General features: G+C 39.0%; 1 protein-coding gene across 1 annotated transcript in view; it reads left to right on the forward strand.

Moving 5' to 3' along the window:
- The window catches only part of itfg1 (integrin alpha FG-GAP repeat containing 1), a 116288-nt gene that overhangs the window by 75024 nt on the left and 20961 nt on the right, over positions 1-20303 (forward strand). Inside the window, exons 12-14 of the mRNA XM_056756821.1 lie at positions 2572-2680; positions 10084-10127; positions 15233-15311. Coding sequence (XP_056612799.1) covers positions 2572-2680; positions 10084-10127; positions 15233-15311 — 232 coding nt within the window. The remainder of the gene's footprint in view (positions 1-2571; positions 2681-10083; positions 10128-15232; positions 15312-20303) is intronic.

Raw genomic sequence — 20303 nt, forward strand, 5'->3', positions numbered from 1 at the left:
TCAAACCCTATTCGCAGAGGATTCGTATTATCTGGGGACATCTGGTATGATTTATAAATTACCTCACCACATCTGTATTTGATGTGGCACTTTCGCACGGGATAAGTGAATCCTGTGATTTTACTCAGATTTACTGATTTATATCCCGTACTTATGAACTGTAAATATTCTGGTTCTGGACAAATCTAATTTCCCTAATTTGATTTTCTTATTCAAACAATTGGACAATTTATATAACCTTAAAATTAAAAATATATAGTTTTTATCAAAATTACAGATTATTCCTGTGCAAACTCTTGGACGGAGAACCCTATTTTCATTTTGCAATCGCAGTAGTACTTCACATTCAGATTTTGTAAGAATAGGCCTCAAACTGTTTGCTTACTCTATGGTTCCACCTTCGCGAACGATTAAAATGACTGCACGATCCACTTTTTCGGGAAAATCGTTAAATCGTCCTATATAGTGCTGTTCTATAGAATTCGTCAACATACTTGCGATAGATTGCGCCATGTAAACAAGCTCGTATACGTTGCTTGTGAATTCAGTAAGATTAAGTGACGCGGTCAGTGAAGATGGAGGGAAAAACGGAGGACTTGGTCCCTAAAAAAAGTTCTCCATCAGTAATAATGAAATGGTTTGGGTTTTCCCCAACTGACACGGCCCAAACAACAGTTATTTGCAAATGTGGCAATGATAAGATTCGAGCGTCGTAAGGCAACACAACGAATCTTTTTAACCACCTCAAAATAAAAGGGACTGAAAGAGTATGCCGACAGTCAAATTATAAAGGGATCCCACGCGAGTAAATCAGGAGAGTATATTTAAGAGTATATTTTTATATGGGGACTTAGTTTGGCTGTATTGAAGCCCCTTTAATTTGAAAAATAGTCTTAAAACTATATTTTACATTACATTAAAGGCGGGGTGTCCGATTTCCGAATTATGCTTGTTTAAACAAAGTTGGGCCGAGTACCTAAACAACCTTGTAGCCAATCAGCAGTAAGGTGCACACTACACAGGATGGACATTAGTCTAGTCGAGCGCTGACGATAGTGAAAGATGGGGTAGGGGTGTGTCTGTTTTGGTGATTTGAACATCAACAACGGCTATGACAAATCGAACATCCGGCCTTTAATGTGATGTGTTTCATACTCGGAATTCGAGCTCTGGATTTAACACATCCAAGTGCACACACACAGTGAGTAACACAAACACCCAGAGCAGTTCAAGGGTCTCACCTCAGCCGTGGTATTGAAGGTGGTGGAGAGCGCTGATCATTCACTCCCCCCACCTACAATCCCTGATGGTACTGGGGCTCGAACCGGCAACGTTTTGCTCACAAGTCCGAGCCTCTAACCATTAGGCCCCGACTGCCCCTTAAAGATGTTCCTACCATCCCAGTAGTTAAAATAGAGCTTCCCTGAGGTCAACTCTATTTCTCCTTTCTTTAAAGTGAAGTGTTTATCTCGGGAGGTGCTCAAGGTTTGTTAAAGATTATTGATTTCTAAGTGTACTTTGAACACATTTACTGATTTGGTTTGGCTGGATAAATTTTACACATTGTGATACACAGACACATAAACATCTCTGACTTCATTTATTTCTCAGTCATGGCCAGAAACAAACAAAAAAAAAGTATAATAAAGCGCAGAACAGTACATTGTTCCGGTATTAGTTTGGTCATACCAAGAAAAAGTATACAAAGCCTCCAAATAATACTACCTGTATATAATGAATCATGGCTGTGTGTGTGTTGACCAACAAAACATAATGTTGCTGATAGCTGGTGGCATTTAAGCTGCCTTTGCTGAAAAATGAGACTATTAGAAACAGTCTGTTGAAGTTATGACTCCTCTATCGTTTTCTTTGTCTGTATCTCTCAACCTTTCTCTCTCAATGTATATGTTAAGTGGTGTCCACTTTTTTTGTAAGCCGACCAATCAGCTAGTTTGCGCTTCTGATTCAGCATGCTTACATAGCAGTGCAGCTGCAAGCTTGAAACACAACAAGCTTGTTTAAGAAGGTCTATGTAGGTTTGTCCAGTATTTTTGTGGTCATGCAAGGACATCAAACATCCATATGCCATAGCCAGCCCTCGAGCATCTTGTCCTCCATCTTAAAAACGTGCATCTAGGCGCGTCTTAATTTGCCATCATCTCTCCCTCCTCTTCCCTCTATGATTCACCCTTCCCTCCCTAACCCTGTTTCCCCATCTGTATCACAACCTTCTCCCCGTCGTAATCACAATATAGCCAATTACCTCGAATTCCCTCATGCTTACATAACTAATGGAGCTAAAGGCTCATTAAACAAACAGCATGCGCATGTCTCATTCTGTTAGCATAAGAGCTAGTCATCATTAGCACGGTATTAGGATGCTATCTGTATAGGATCCCCAGCAAAGCAACGTTCTTAAGACCGAGACCGATAGACCGCAGAGAGAGTCTGATAAGAAATTGTAATAGCTTGGCGGAGTCCATTAGGGATATGAAAGTGTTCGTCAAACAGGGGAGATTCAAAGGGGCTTTATGCATCGCAAGTGACTGAGGTCTGATTTCTCATTTGCAGGGTATATTAGATATGATCGTGCTCAGCAAGGTGGAAGGGAAGGAAGAGCTCATCATCCATGCTTTGAAGAACAACTTTGAGGTGGATGCATATTTTGTGAAAGTGATTGGTGAGTATGAGAACTATACATGAATGAGACACACCTTCACTATCAGGTCTGTTGTATGGACGTTTTTAAACCCTTTTTTAAAAGTTTTTCCGCATGCTCAATTTGGACAGTAGTTTGCCTCAGTAAAAAATATTTTTGTGGGTCAGAAATGCATTTTAATTAAATCATTTTATAAACGTTTTTTTTATTAAATATGAGGTTTAATAATATTTGATTCTATTTAATTTACAAAAAATAGATAGCTGGTCATGTCCATGACGGCAATGCATTAATTAAAACTAAATACTATTACTACAATTTGCCGTGAATTATTAGAATACAGTGATTTGTTCGTAATTTTGAAACCATTTCAAGCCCGCTTTCTTTAAGAACCTCAATTAGGACTAAATTTCATATGTGTTTGCCAGCCAGATAGCTTTACCTTTGTGTGACAACAGCATTTGCCCGACAGGACATGTATTCGTTCTGTCATGTGGCCTGGAACACTCACACTGGCCCTGGGCCAATCCATCTGTCCTTATTGTTGAGCTCTGCCTTTGAAAACAGAGATATTCCATTGCATACTGCATTTGCTTTAAAGTAAATCAGACAACAGTATGTTTCTTAAGGTACCGGTCAGTAACTGAGTGCCATACTTATTTGGGCTCCCATCCCGAGTTCTTTCTTGTGCTGTTTACCTGCGTTGGCCCAGCGAGTATGCAATAGTGGTCACAGAGCTGCCGGGTTCTGACATTTGGAGAGCTGACATTTTCCGAGCCAAATTCACTAGAAAGTAGCCGTGATGCCATTTAATCCTGCCCCGCTGCGTTTTAATTAAAGGGGAGAGAGAGATCTTTCTCTTTCGCTCCCTTTCTCGCTTCACCTCCTCTGGCTCGAGCACACAGATTAGCTTCCTCAATGTAACAGTATGCGAGGATCATTCTATCAGTGTCAGATTTAAAAGCATGAAAATGACCCAGAGTCACTAAATCTCTCATTCACCTGCTTATTAGTGTGTTCTCTTTTTCGTGGTCGTGCAGATCTAGTGTTTAATGAGCGATCTTTGAGCTCGAACGTCTTGCTCTGAGGAGAGAGGCATTGTGGGTTGTCTTCAGCAGTCACCTCATGCCTAAATGCATAATTAAAATTCTAATTCTGTTTTCATTTATTTACCCTCATGTCAAAATCTGTATTTGATTCTTTTTTCGTTGGAACACTAAATAGCCAATGAGAAACTTTAAGAAATGTGTCAGTGGTTTTGTCTCCATTCAATGGACGTCAATGGGGGCCAGCATTGTTTGAGGACCGGCGTTCATCAAAATATCTTCTTCTGTTACGCAGAAGAAAGAAAGTTGTACAATACAATTATCATACATAAAATACAAAAGCAAACTGTCCGTTTAAGCATCAGTGTGGATGCAGTAATGATAGTTAGATGCACCAGGTTAAAGTTTGTACACCATTGGAATAAAAGCAGAAACTATAATGTCCAAGAACTCTTCAGTCTGAAAATTCTCTCAGATGTTGTGTTCCTCAGACAGTCTAATGGCCTCAAAATACGCGTCAAACTGAAATCTGTTCCAGTGACAGCCCAAAGCTATATATATATATATATATATATATATATATATATATAAAGCTTCTCTGTATTACCCAGCGAGAGCCCAGAACTTTCCCCTATGAAGTCAAGACCCACCTCACTCTCCACTGTCCACTGAGGCATGGTAGGTGATGTACTGTACAACAGTGCACTATATCAACCTGCCTCGAGAGGAATTGCGGTTATGTACGCCACATCCTAATGCAATTATCTTCTGACTGCATGGTTTATATATGGCTGGGGATGCCCTCAGTTATTTCTCATAGCATCCTCTGAGGAATAAATAAACAGTTTAGCTCCATTCCATGCTGCCAAGTCCTCAAGGCCATTATAAAAAAATAAGGCTTTCATAAATCTGAAGCCTAACATGAAACGAATTAGAGCGTTATCGTATACGTGTAATACGTGAAGCTGTTATGTTTTCACTTGCTCTACATTTGTATCTCTGTATCTGCGTGGCTTTTATCTCGCGCCATATGTATTCCACGCCCACTTGCCCCTTTTTAATCACTCTCCTAAATGCTCATGCACAAGCACGTGTACGCCCGACATGCCTTGCCTCTAGGCTAGAACTAAATACAAGACGCAGAAAGAAGTCAGTATAAACGGATAGAGAGAGTGAAGGGGTGTAGGGCAGGTGGTGTAATTTCTTTTGATTGCATGGCCTAAACACACACAGACGCGGGTTGGAGTGTGTGTTATGGTGTTCACGGGTGAATCAGTGTGTGTTGGCTATAGGCTGAGGGGAAGAACTATGGCAGCTGATTGCATTCCCGTTCACTTATTAGAATGCAGATGAGCTCCAATGAGGAACATCTGCGCGCTTTGTTCAGTTTTCTACGCGTTCCTTCCGTTCTGCAATCTGTCATTCTTAAAACCAAACCCCTCCACACACACACATTAAAGTGGCCATAACTCAGACAGTTTCTGCTTATCTCATGTTCATCTTGAGTACTTACCGAATAGTAACACACCCTTCAAATATCCAAGTCTTTAGTTTGATCACATTTATAAAGACAGAGACAGCTGTAGGACTATTTCTGATAGCGTACAACTTGGATGGGGGGATGGGGGGCGGAACTAAAGCATGTCCGCACCCATTGCCAACAAAACACAGACATATGACTCAGTTTCACTTACCACTTGCCGTTCATGTCCGGCGTCTTTTCGTGCTAGGACCGTGCCATCTATCATCTATCAAATTATCTCCAAATCCAGCGTCCACAGTTATACCAGTTATGCCATCACTAAAATGCCGTTAACAAACAAACACCTCAGCTTCTCTCACTATCGCAAGAATAACGAGCTGCAGCTGCAAGCCCACAGCACAGCCAATCTTGACGCAGTGCAGCCAATCTTGATGGTAAGCAGGTCTTCCTATCGCTCTTTGGTTTCTTTCACCTTGCCGTGGGCGTGCTTTTCCAGGAGAATTGCCCAATAAGAGACTAAGAAAAGATGTTATGAAACGTATTTTCATGTTAAAAAAACGTTCCGAACCCTTTAAGAAAGGTGGGGGAGTGTATTGAGCACAGAAATACTACGTCATACGTCCAATTAGTTTCTTGACAATTTGAACGTGTCAAGCATGAAAAGACAGCACATTTAACATGTTAAAAAGTTAGAATGCATGAAACTTCGTTGTACATTCCCTTTAAAACTGCATATAGTCACTCATAGAGGGAGGCTATTTACTCATCCTTTTTCTCTTGCTCGTTCAGATTGAATGTTTTGAATGAATTTTAGTGGGTTCCTTTCTGTACTGCCACAGACTTGTTTGTTTCCTGTTTGCTTTATTAGACATATATGGTTGAGAGAGCAAGAGAGAATGTAATGTTATAAGAAGGAATGAGTATCAGAAAATCTTCAAGTTCAGTTTCTTTCTAAAATACTCAGTGAAACAGCAATGTTGACCATAGTGTTGTACAAACAATAAAACATTAAAAGAAGAAAAAGATGAAAAGCAATAAGTACAAAAAAAACATTTTTGATCAAACGTTGAAATGTTTTATTATAAATTTTAAACTCACTGAGGGTCGGTGATTTTTAAATATATTGTGATATTGTTGCAGTCTGAACTGAAACCTGCATTATTCTCATAAGTATCAAGGCTTAATGTGTCCAGAGCACGTACAGTATATTGATGTTTGAGTTCATTTAAAAAACAGATAAAAAAATGATTGTGCATTCCAATTAATATTAAATTAATATCATAACTATTAATGTAGTTGGGTAGTTTTGATTAATTAATAATCAAGCGCACAGCTATCTAACACCATAAAACACAAAAAAAACATGATAACAATAAAAACAAATTTTTTTACAGCGAATTAATCCGTTTTTGCAAATAAATGTTTTAATTGTATGGGTGTGTAGTTTGTATGTGTTCCTCTTTCCCTTATCATAAAGTTCTTATCTTATTATTCACATTATTCATTTGAATCCATAATTTACTCATTCACATGCAGCTCTAGCTTTATAGGACTTTATTTCTGCAGACGGACACAATAAGAGCAATTTTGAAAATGTGCTTGCTCTCCCAAGCTTGGTAATAGCATTGAAGAGTGCCCCATTTTTAAAGCTTTAAAAAGGACATACTATATACTATATCTGTTATAAAGCTAATCCATACATCCCCAGGGGGTTAGTAAATGTCTTCTGAAGCAAAACATTTTTTTTTTATGTTAATAAATTGAGTTTATTTAGTCAGGTTGAATCACATTAGACTTTGAACTTTCCTCTAGCTCAGTGGTTAGAGCATGGCATTGCACCGCCAAGGTCATGGGTTCGACCCCAGGGATTGCACATACATTAATTGGAAACAAATGTATAGTATAATGCAATGTAAGTCGCTTTGGATAAAAGAATCTGCCAATTGCATACATTTAAATGTAATGTAACCTGTATAGATGAGAAAACTACACACAGAAATAGCAGCGAACCATTCAAATTGGTTCTGAGACATGTGAGAACTAATGAGATTCGTCATTGAGATAAATATAGCTAGCTGGCATGCAAACATTACAAATGTTGTTTTCTCATCTTTTAACCTATGGGATTTGTTCTATTATGCATGTACTGTTTGCGTTTTTTTTGAGCTGCAAAAATGAGGCATTCTCCAATGTCATCCAAAGAAGATTACTCAGACTGTGTCCTGCTGAAGAAAGTCTTATAAACCTAGGATGGGATGACGGTATGTAAATTAATTTGTGGGTAAACTACTACTTTAAGTGTTTGATTTTCCGTTTGTGGGCTAAACTATTAGGTGATGAGAGTGATGCTGGTTATGTTAATCACTGTATGAACTCAGTAGAGACTGAGAGCCAATCATAAAGCTGTCCAGAGAGAATCACCACAGCTCTGTGCTGCTAAGGTAAACCAGCTAGCTAATGGATGTAATTTCACAATGCCAGACTTTGATCTATAAACCACCTGATACCACTTTAATTGAGTGGCGAGAATTATTCCAGCTTTATGAAGCTGTACGCCAGTACTCCTCATAGTTCTGTGATGTGTATCTCTGTTTCGAGCTGCCTCTTATGAATGACATGAGACACAGTCACTTAGAGCGTCTGTATAGCATCTGGTTTAGTAGTGTGGAACAGATCAGAAAGGCACATGACCAATTTCACAGCCATCACACCAAAGCTGTTTAAGTGTCGCCACAAACTCGCAGCAGATTCACAGAATCTTCTGCTGTCCTGAGAGCAACAAGCACACTCTCATCGCACAACTGCCAACAGGCTTCAACACAATTTTGATCTGTTGCTTTGGTTTCACAAGAAAAAAAAACATTAATATTTTCAGAAAGAATCATGCCAGACATCCATCTTGGAATGGCATGATCATATTATCTAATCATTTCACTAAAACGTCATCATGATGTATGAACCATCCAAAGTTTTTACTGAATTGTTCTTTCAACTGTCCACCTCTTCACTGCCTGTACGGACTGTATCTCAAATGTATCTCAAATAGCATTGGTTATTTGATTTTTTTATCCTTCTTGGAGAGGTTTCCAGGATCCTGAAAAGGTGGAGAAAGACAAATGAGCACTGAGCCTTATCTCTATATGAAGTCTTAGACTAAGCCCTGGCAATAAACAAGAGCATTATTAATGCAATGAGTTCACAAAATGACATTTCATTTCATGAATGTCTTTCATGGCTTTTAATAGTTTTATTCTGCACATATAGAAGTCAACAGGGAAAGGCGGGGGTGCACGGACGTCACACAAGCGTACACAAGGACACAGCAGGAGTGTGACATGACCGTACATATCATAGTCCAGCTCTGTGTGCAAGCCCTGCTGGAAACTTGTCATTAATAGAGACGTTGCTGCAATGTGCACATGATACTATTTATAGAGATGTGTTTGGGTATTATTAAGTGTTTTTTTATTCTGTGAACTACTAATAGTATTTCTCCAAAGTTTCAAATAAAAATATTTTTTATATTTACATTTAACTTCAGAAAATGAAAACCAGAGCAGCAAAATAACAGAAAATATGTAAATGTTAGACTTCAATAGCTTAATGTAAAGAAAACAAGTTAATGCACTTTTAAGAAATACAACAATAGTATTTTATTTGGGAAAAGTAACCTCCATTTTTATCACAATTTTCATTTTCATCATCTGTCAGTGTTTCAGATTGCTGTTGGTTGACTTTATCATGTCACTCCTGAGGTTTCACTTTGTTGAAATTCAACAGACACTGGACTGAAATGGCCACAATAGATTAAATGAACATTTCGAATGGTCTCTTAACTGTTTCCACAGCTGTAAGGCTCTAGACTATAATAAAATATAAAATGGTCCAAATAAAAAAAATCCAAACTGACAGGCATTTTTGGATCAGCAGCAACTGATCCATGGTGGAGAGGTGTGTTTGTTGCCCTCCAGTTAACTCAATGGAGGACAATGAAAGCTGCTCTTATCTCTCTGTTTTTGTCCCTTAACACAAAACTGTTTCACCCGACATGGATGAAAAATTAAGTCAGGCCTCATGTCAAACCTCTCTCTCAGCCTTAGAACATTTGCTTTGAAAACCAAAGCCACGTATTCCGTTTTGCAATTATAATAATAATAATTTGTGCAGAACATTTGTCTGTCAAACCAGATCTGAAAATGTCTAAAGGACAAGCTTTCGGAATAATTGAAACACTTTCATCATTTGTCCTTCCATCACTTTTACTTCGTCCTTTTCTTGGTCTTCTTTTATATATTTTCCACTTGCATCATAAATATATGTGTGTGTGTGCTTTTGAGGAATTCATATTTACTTTAGTTAGTTTCATGCTGTTGCTGAGAATCAAGGGAACATTCTGAACTTTCTCTCTGTCTTTAAATAGAGCTGTCTGTCACTGCTGGTTGAAAAATCTAATGCAGCATTAGATAAAGACAGATGCAAATGTACACAGATGGTTCTTTGTGTGTCTCTAATGAGCAATTAATGATTTTTTACTTTCCCTTTCATATGCTCAACTTCCTAACGCACAGTCGATTTCAGGCCCGAATAAAGAGAGCCTGGCACGTATTTCATTCCATTAGCTGAATTTATTGTTAATTTTAATGTTTAATTTTCTCCTTGCCGAAGGTAGTAGCAGCTTAACTGTGTTGTGTGATATGAGATGGGTGATAGGACTACAAATACTGCCTGTGTTTAGCAGAGTGAAGCGGGATAAAGGAAACCGGACCGCTGATTTTATACACAACAGCGCACTTGACTTCAGAGTCTGTGACATGCTGCCATCACCTTATCTGAGGACCAGATGTGTTGGACAAAGTTATTATTCTCTCTCTGTTTTTATCTCTTTCTCTCTGTAGTGCTCAGTGGCCTGTGCTCCAATGACTGTCCAGAAAAAGTCAAGGTGAGTTCTGCTCTTTTATCTCTTGCGCAGCACTCAACTCAAGTCGGTATGGCATGTGTTTGGCACCCCCTGGCCCACACACAATCTGTGCCATTATACGCAAAACTGTACACATTTACACCCCTTTAATGGTCTGATCTCTTTTGAATTCTGCTCAGTTGGTACACTGCAAAACACTTGGTGTGTTTGTCTTGTTTTCCAGTACAAATGTAAAAAAATTCTTGAATCAAGATGCAGTTTCTTGATGAGCAAAACGACGCAAGAAAATAAATCTTGTTTTTAGATCAAAAATATGAAATTTCAGTGAATTTGTACTTGAAAAAAGTAAAAAAAGTCAGCTAATGGGGTAAGAAAGATAATCTTGAATTTAGTGACTTAAAAAGAGGTAAACCTCAACTCAAGATTATTTTTCTTACCCCATTGGCAGGAGAAACTTGTGTTGGCTGATGCGGGTTAACCGAGCAAGGTGTGAGCAAGCGCCCTCTGCTTCTACTTAAAAGTTTCTGATAATATGACTGTTAACAGCAACTAGAGCGCTCACGCTATAATCCTTGACTGACAAGGACAGCTTTCAATGCGAATATCAACTGCAATATAATGTATATTACTATGTCTTCAGAGATGATAAAAGACCTTACATCACGAAGCGTTATGTTTTTAATACCTTAGAATGAGCTGTTTCTATGTATATACACTGCGGGTCCTTTTACATGGAATGCACCATGTTGTTTCTACAGTAGCCCTTAACGGACAAACTGCTTTACAGAGCGTGTTTCATAAATACGTTATCTCCTTTGGCAAAGAAATGAAAACATGATGACATCTTAGTCCTGTGCCAGCCACCGTAGTGCTGCGAAAGGGAGGGGGAGCAGTGTAGAGGGCCATTGGAGGAAACTACGTCAGCTGTAGATGCTGCTAAATTTCATACACTGTACCTTTAATTCATTGTGCCTAAAATTGCAGTTCACGCAAAACCATTACCTTTATAAATTTAGTGGGTGCTTTTTTCAAAACCACTTACAGTTCATTGAAGTTTACCAATTGAAGCCATGATTCTGGATTGCTAGTGCCATGCTGTACGATTTAAGCTACTGGAACTGCCGAATCAACACAGAAAGTCTACCGATTCCTTAAAAATGTGAAACCTGATTTTGATTTTCTGTTAGTTCTGTCACTTCGTCTTTGGTTCGGTGTCATTGTTGACTTGCTGTTGGAGGACAAATGTGTCACAAAACTGTGGGGGGTAAAAGCTTTTCATCTCTCATCTCTTTCATGTTCTCACTCTTGTTCTTTCACTCTCTTTCTCTTCCTTACACCCTTTTATTAGTTTTTTTTGCATTTGTACCATTCCATATACATACATTTGATACATTTTTCAATGCTTTTATTGTTTTCTCTTCTGTCAGTCCATCCTTCAATCTCCTGCCACTCTGTTTTCTCCTTTTTTTGTGTGTGTATTTTTTGTATCCGTAGATCTGTATGCTTGTAGATTTGCTGAATCTGGTCACAGGCACACAGATTATTAGAGATTGTTGTGTGAGCTCTTTTGGGGCAACACCCTGAGCTTGACAGTGTCCCAAAGCAATTTATTACCCTGTTTATGCAGAACCCACGCAAACAGACCTCTGTTCATTAACTGCCATCCCTCGTAATGAAGAGATAGATAATACAGCTTCTGCCCAGCTGCACATCTTCTACCTCAGACACACACACACACATCATGTCTCATATGTTCTCTAAGTCTCTGATATGCAGAGTTAAGACAGTTTACCCTAAGGGCAGTGGAAGAGCAGAGGGCTCTGTGATTAAATAAGAGCTCTTTAAGATGGGTTAGTTTCCTGTCTCGCTCAGATCAGACCACTAAAATATGTGTTTTACAGTTTATATTTCAGTTTCGCAAAAGGAGCATTAGTGAATTCTGGATGAGTGAACATGTTCTAGATTGTAGGCATTCGTTCTGTGTTTATGGAATTAAAACGGCATTTGCGGCTTATTTGCAGCGAGTGCAAAGTATTTAATTTAAGTGCAAGCAGGTGCACATAAGGTGCATGTACTCTCTGTCTGCCATTGTTTGACAGGTACAGTTTTACAGTGCCACTTCAAACTCAAAGCATCGGTTTAGACGGACATGTCAAGCAAACAACACTGCTATTGTGGAGCACCATGGAGTAGCAATGTTGTTCACAATAAGCTGACCTACTGAAAGTATCTCAACATTAAAAAAATGACACACTTCGCCTTAAAAAGACGCCTCTAGAGATTTGACACTTGACCCACTGGAGATGTCTCTCAAATAATTTTTCACCTGCGTACGTTCGTCTCACAGTTTGACGGAAGTCTCACTTCCTTTGAGTGTCATTGTTTACAGTTTCTTGGAAATATTCCGTCCGTAGTTGGAGTCACTCACAGAGGTGTTTGTTATTCCCCAACCGCTCTGTGTGATGTATCCATTTATCTCTTTTTTTAGCTTCTGTCTGTTTTTTCTCTGCCGTTATAGGCATCTCTTTGTTTCCTTCGAGGCTTTATCTTCCCACGTTTGCGTTGTTTCTCTGTGTTCTCTGACTTGCTCGATCTCAGCCTTGTCTCTTACTGTCTGGTCCTTTCATCAGTGAGATTATAAGTTATTTACTGGTCCGTGTATGCTTGACATGACCCAAGGCCTTTATAGCTGTTGACTATTGCTCAGCCAAGTTATTGGAGGTTATTTTTTGCCTTATACTGACTGGTCTTTGAGGTAATGGCAGACATTACATTGAACTGGCATTTTTTGTTTAAGGGTCGGCTTCCTGTGTGTCTAAAGTTTCCAGGGTTCTTTACTTCAGGTGCGAGCAAGATCTGATAAGAAACTGGGAAATTTTACTTGATATATATATTTTTATACGTATAGTTGTAATACGATTCAAAGGAGGGATGGAGGCGGGAACCGGCGAACATTTAAATAAAGTTTTAATAAAATAAACAAACAAATACAGGAAGTCAAATGCCGACAGCCACCTCACGGTCAACTGCTAGCCAAAAGAAGATAGATACAAACTTAAAACGTATGTCCAGGCCCGGTCCTCTCTCGCCGGCAGTCCTGACGATTCGTCCTTTTATGCCCCCGAACTCCTCCGTGAGATATGCGGGACCGGTGTGCGCAGAGCTGATTCCAACTATCAATCACGCTACAAGCCCTCGTCACGCCTTCCTCACCACAAGAGTTTTAGGATAGTTTGTGTTTTGACTGATGTCGAATGCTGACCCAACACAATCTGTAACTAAAGAGTTAACTCTTTTTTTATCAACATTAACACAGACAACCGCAAGCCATTCTTAATGTGTGCATTGTGTCGTTTGTATCCACTGTTGACAAAATGTACAATTATAATGGGTTCTAATGCATTCTATTGTCTGTTACCGTGTCACATCATGTCCGGTGAAGACTTGTGTAAAGGCCTCAGCATACTACATTCGAAATCGAAAAAACGACTGTCTGTGACCTGATTTCGAACAAAATCTCGTCCAAACAACAATTCGTTTCATTAGTTTGCTGCATCAACCAAAAAGAAATGGCCGGTAAACACCCTCCGAGCCACCATTGGTGCATAGCCATTACGTAATAGGTGGGTGTGTTATATAGCACCACCTGGTCTGTGGGAAATAACGCGTCATTTTATTTAGCTGAGGTGAGGTCAGATAAGGTCTACATTAAAAATAAAACAATAACATGAATGCTTTAGAATGTCACGTTGCAGAGATGGTACAGATGTACCCACACCTCTACGATCCCTGCCACGTGCGCAGTGGCTGTTTCCATACGTCATGTAAATCCCGCCTTCAGAAAAAAAGGGGTGTTGGATTGTTCGAAAACACCATACCGTCTCTCAACGTTTTTGAGCTTCGTTTTGCCCCAAAATTAAGAACGAAAGCGCAATTCGCCTGAACGCTGCAGAGCCCTTAAGAACTCTGATTTAAGTCAAAATCATTTTGTTGGCCTGCTAATTTTTCATCTGTTTCTACGTCTGCCAGGTCATCTAGCTCATTTATGTCAGGTTGGTGCTGAGTGACGGTAAGATTCTGCTCCCAAGTTTTCTTGCTTTCTGTCAACATTATCAACTTGCTTATTCTACTGTGGAACATCATTTACAACTTGTGACTCTTTTCACCCCTCCCTACACCTAATCATGTCCCACTGATACATCTGTTAAATATTTTATGCCCACTTCTCCCTGGTATTTGCAGTTGCCTAGATTGTTGTCTGCATATAGAAAAGTATCCATAATTGAGAGGCTGGCATGGGGTAAAGGTCTACACCATATTTCCAGTGCTGGCCCATTATGATTGAGAGATTGTTAGGAGAGATCTCTTTTGCTATTCGGATAACAATGGTCTGACGTTGGAGCATTACAGTAGTAGGTTACCTGTGGTGGTCTGTGTGTGAGGATTTAACAACAGACACTTAAAGGTCCAGTGTTTGAAATTTTGCGGCATCTAGCGGTGAGGTTGCAAATTGATAACCGTTTAAACCACCCCTCCTTCTCAAAGCACTATGGAGACTGACACAGGATGGAGATGTTGTTATGTCGCTTCTTTGCCGAAGGAGATAACATATTTATGAAATGCGCTCTGATGAGCAGATTGTCTGTTTAGGGCTACTGTAGAAACAACATGCCGAATTCCATCCAAGGGGACCTGCGGTGTATGTATATAGAAATAGCTCAGTCTAAGGTAATAAAAACATAACGCTTCATTATGTAAGGTCTTAATAGACCTCTGGAGACAGTTATGTATATTATGTTGTTTCTGATAATAGACCCTCCAAAAAATTACACTCTGGACCTTTAATCTAAACATTAAACTGATCATAATCATCATCTGATGCATATTACACAAAAAAAAACGGATTTATTTAAAAAAGCTTCAGTCTGATTGGCCAGCGTTACTTCAGTTACTTCAAGTTTTTGTGTACATTTCCAAACTAGAGCATGCTTAGGAATTTATATGATTTGTGTTTAAATCAAATAGAACTTCATTTCATAGATTTGTTTTGCAAAAAAAATCTAGTGTCTAAGGGTACTTTTTGAATTGCTTGCATGTGTTTTTAATCACTTCAGTCTATTCCACAGCCCTTTGGTGTGAACCAGCCCGGTCCTTATGTCATGTACACATCGGTGGACTCGAATGGTTATCTGAAGAACGCGTCTGGTGAGTAGACAAGATTGATACTGGATGGGAAAGGTATCACAGCTATCTCCCTTGCATGTACATCATGCCTACTATGCAAGATAAATCATCATAAACACTGCCTCCATCTACAGTATATGCAGTTGTCTATGGCGCTTTTCCACTGCATAGTGCTGCATGGTATGGTGCAACAGCTAAGTTTTGGGGGGTTTTACTCTGGGTACAGTACCTAGTACCTGATACTTTGTTAGTACCACCCTGGTTGAGGTTCCAAGAGTACTTTACCGATACCAAAATGTGACGCGTTTTCACACAGATCACTGATTGGGCAGAGAGAATCATTACCAGAGTGGTTGGATTTGCCACACATGAATGCAAATTTTAATGCTCAATATTGACATTTCGTTATATGCTTTGTTACAGTAATATAGAGATTGAGACCCTTAACGCAATGCTTAATGCTTCATTAGCTTACCCTCATGCGCCGTCTAGTAAACTAAATTATCGTTGTCTGGTTTCTGCTGTAAGATTTCCCAAACTCTCTGGTATTTTTATCAGTATTTTGTTTTGCTGCCATCTGCCAGCGATATGCTCTATATTTTTCCTGTGATTTGTGTGTGTTAATGTCGTGCTCACAAACTGAGCCGAAGTGAAGTGAGCTGTACCGAGGGGAGTCGTACTGAACCTGAAGGTACCATGCAGTGGAAAAGCGCCACTATAGTACGGCACATACTGTCTTCCTGGGCATCAAACTGACCTATACTAGAGATAACAAAGCCACATCAGTATGACCGGTTTTTGAAAGTTGTTTATGTAAGATGTTTGTTTCCTCAACGTTTCGTGTTTACGTTGTATGTGAGTGCCCTCAAGGTTACTGATTGACCAAATTCAAGATCAGAGATGGTACGAATGACCCTGTTCCACCTTTCTTACGCAGATAAGATTAACAGCCTGAACATAACTTTCTTTTAAAGTGTTTTTTGAAATGCATGACTGACCTTGAGCTCTCAGCAGAGACATTACGTAAACAGAAGGAAGGTTTTGGGTTTGTCCTGTGTTTTGTGACTTTTTATGTCTGATGCCACAAATATGTCTGTATTTTTTGTGTGGTCCTGTGTGAGGTTGTGTGTGTGAGGCGGAGACTGTACTGAAGAGTTTGACATTTTCCCAGCAGAGAACAGGTTGCGACAGGGCTATTTCAAAGATAAATGACTGAATGGCTAAAAAGACAATAATTATCTGCAGATAACTGGAAATAATGGATTTGGGGAGCTTCCGTGCTGCATGCTTGTAGAAAGATTTTTTAAGATAAATTACATTATGCTTTTACCAGACTTTCCGCACAAGTCTCAAAGATCTGTCTAAAGAAATTATAACCCATTCTCTACTTTTATTGCATAATACTTCAGTAGTCAGGTTTCTGTTATCTTAAATATCTCTCGATTTCCATTGTCTTCTCTCTCTCTCTCTCTCTCTCTCTCTCTCTCCCTCTCTCTCTCTCTCTCTTGTCTTTGTCTATAAAGCAAGAATCATAAATGACATCTTTAAAAGCAGGCAGAGCATAAAGGTTAATTGAAATTGTTTGGCATTGAAAGAAATGTCACTGTCACTTACGTGTCCAACTGTGTCTGGGTTAAATGACATATTTAGAGATGGCGCTCTGAAATGAAAATATCACAGTGGGTATGTTGTTCTTGATTGTTTTCGGTTCTCTTTTCTACCACTGCTCTGGAAGCCGAATATAAATGATCAGAATACATCAGAATATGAAATTCTGTCTGGCTATCTGCCTGCTCAACCTGTCTATATCGCTCTGTCACCTGATCCTTACACGACAGCTCACATAAAGCGTTGCAGGTGGATAGAGTTCAGGAGAGACAGTGAGTAGTTAGCACTCGCACAGAAAACACAGAGGAATAGATAAATAAAAGCAATCACCGTTGCAACGCAGAAACTTGTAGCCCTTTAGTGACACTGCGGCCCCATCGTCCCCGCGTGCTCCAGAGCTGAACTTCTAACTACAGCTCTGTGATCAATGTCCTGCTGTAATTGGAGAGATTGTGTCGGGTGTCTGGGGTCAGCTGAAGGACAGTAATGGGGTGTATGTTATGTGGGGATTGGAGAGCGGGGCAGGTTGTATTAGGGATCTGCTGAGGCTCTTATTCCCCTGGGCTCTCATTGGCCAATAATGAAACACAGCACAGCAAGACTTATTGCACATTTAGACTGGAGCTCAGGACAAGGAGACTGTGGTATTTCTGCTGCTGTCTGCACTCGTTCACTCTCTCTTTGTTTAAGGTCAATGTAACTGAGGACAAAGTAAGTAACTACAGATGCAGTGACGGCAACATCTATTCATGTATTAGGCTTAAAGCAGTTTAAAGCAACTGAAACTGATTGTGGTTTTCAAGTAAATTGAAAATTTACTATAATAACCCTCAATGCTCACCCAGACCTGCCTGAAACACCTTGTGTAACCACACCCCCACAATTTGACGTCAGATTGTGGTATTACTTGACTAAGACCGCCAAAATGTATACGCAAGTAAGGTGGACGTTCCTGTCAGTACAAGTGCTTTGGAACCTGATGTTCCAAATATGGTCAGAGACGTTACATTCCGTCACACGCTTGCAGTATTTGACCAATCACTACGCACTGGTTAACTGGCCAATCATAGCACACCTCGCTTTCAAAGCGTTGAGCTTTGTAAAAAAATCTGTGCGTTTCAGATAGGTGGATCAAAGGGGAGATAGAAACATGCAAGGTATGTGGTAAATGCAGCGTATTTGAACCTTAAATCTCGCATACACATTGTATTACATCTAAAACAAACGACAATATTCGTTTCAGCCGTTTCATATCACCCCTTTAAGTTCAATCTGCCTCATTTAAATAGAACCTGTTGTTCAATGAGCAATACTCTTAAGACCAATTAAAGTGAAAGTTCACCATAAGATGGAAATTCTTTTATCATTTACTCACTCTCTTGTCAATTTAAACCTGCATGATTTTCGTTCTTCTGCATAACACAGAATAAGATATTTTGAAAATTGTTGGTAATCGAACAACGGCCGTAGCTATTCACTTCTATTGTATGGACACAAAACCAAGGCAACTGAATGCACTGCAAAAAATGACTTTCTAACTTAGTCTTTTTTTCTTGTTTTCCGGTTAAATTGTCTACAAATTCTTAAATCAAGATACATTTTCTCGATGAGTAAAATGGCCTAAGAAAATAAGTCTTGTTTTTGGGGAAAAATATGAAATTTCAGTGAATTAGTGCTTTAAACAAGCAAAAAAATCTGCCAATGGGGTAAGAAAAATAATCTTGAATTAAGGTTGACCTTTTTCTTAGTCGCTCAATTCAAGGTTATTTTTCTTACCCCATTGGCAGATTTTTTTGCTTGTTTTTAACAAAAATTCTATGAAATTTCATATATTTTTACTAAAAACAAGATTTATTTTCTTAGTTCCGTATGCTCATCAAGAAAATGCTTCTTGATTCAAGAATTTTTAGACATTTTTACTTGAAAACAAGAAAAAAAGTCTAAGCAAGAAAGTCATTTTTTGCAATGTGGTTACTGCCATTGTTCGTATTGTAATAGCAAGATAGTGAGTAAATAATAAAATAATTTTCATTTTTGGATGTACTATCCCTTAAAGAGTTCATTTTGACCCTCAAGCCGTCACAGGTGTATATGACTTTAGGTTTTTATGACTTTTAGTGGATCACAATTGGAGATATATTCTCTAATGTCATGGCTCTTCCCGGCTTGGAATTGAGACTTAGTTTTTGAAGCTCCAAAAAGGACATATATCCGTCATAAAAGTAATACATACAACTCCAAGGTTAAATGTCCAGGGTTAATACATGTTTCATGACACAAAACGCAAAAATACATCTGTGAGCAAATATATTAGGTTAAGGATTTGTTAAAGAGTACCTAGCATATGGTTTTAAGGTCCTACTTTGGTTTATGGAGTGTCCAACAACAATTTCATGTACATACAATGTGTTTAAACACTATAATGTCGTAATAATAGGCAGTTATTCGTACCCTACTTCTTGACTGACTCTCAAATGATTCGTTCCCCGATTCATCCGTCTAGGCCCCGCCTACCCGCTAACCTTGTGTCATGTGATCGGTCAGATGGTGTAGTCTGTTGTGATTGGTCAACCGCGTTCATCATTTGTCGCAAATGCAACGCCACTACCATCATTACAGGATTACGGTTTACATGTGGTTGGATGTCATTTATATTATATGTGTAGCTAGAGATGGCGGCGATTTTACCGTAACAATTTGAGCCCGAGTCTTACGAGGGAGCATCAGAAGACGCTAATCCACAACAAACTCCACCACGACTGGAGCAGGATGTTTGTCAGAGCCAAGTGACAACTCTTGTCATAAAAACACCCAGTGTGACAAGATGCATGTTGTGCTTTTGCTCATCAATGAAATAAAGTATTATTTTTTCCTTAAAATACTGTTAATACGTTAGTAATACTATTATTTCGTCTTAACTGTGCATTGTCATGGTACATAGAGTATTTCAGAAAGTTGACGTTATGAATAAATTATTGTAGTATCACCCAAATATATCTATATAGGTTCACGTTTGGCAAAAGTGTCAAAATGCAAACTTAATAGCCAGATAAACAAACTTTAACACCCCAGAAATAACGGTACATGCTAATGTTAGCGTAATATGCATTAGCTAAACACAGACATAAGGTACAAAAATATTTCTTGAAGTTAAGACAAAATCAAAAGTCACTCGTACAGGTTGTGATTCGGTGGAGCTAACAGGTCCAAATAGAGATGGTATTGTCCCCTCTTTCAGGAATAGTCGTTTCACATACACCGCGCCAAGATTATTAAACCAATCTTCGGTGAAATGAGGCGCGCACATTACAACCATGGGGTTATACTCCTTTGGTATCGTTTGAAAAATGAATTGTAAACATTTTTTCCTCAGACGTTCTTCCTTTGGTAGTTGAAATAAGAAGG

Source organism: Triplophysa dalaica, chromosome 1 (genome assembly GCF_015846415.1).
Source record: "Triplophysa dalaica isolate WHDGS20190420 chromosome 1, ASM1584641v1, whole genome shotgun sequence".
NCBI classification, from domain to species: domain Eukaryota; kingdom Metazoa; phylum Chordata; class Actinopteri; order Cypriniformes; family Nemacheilidae; genus Triplophysa; species Triplophysa dalaica.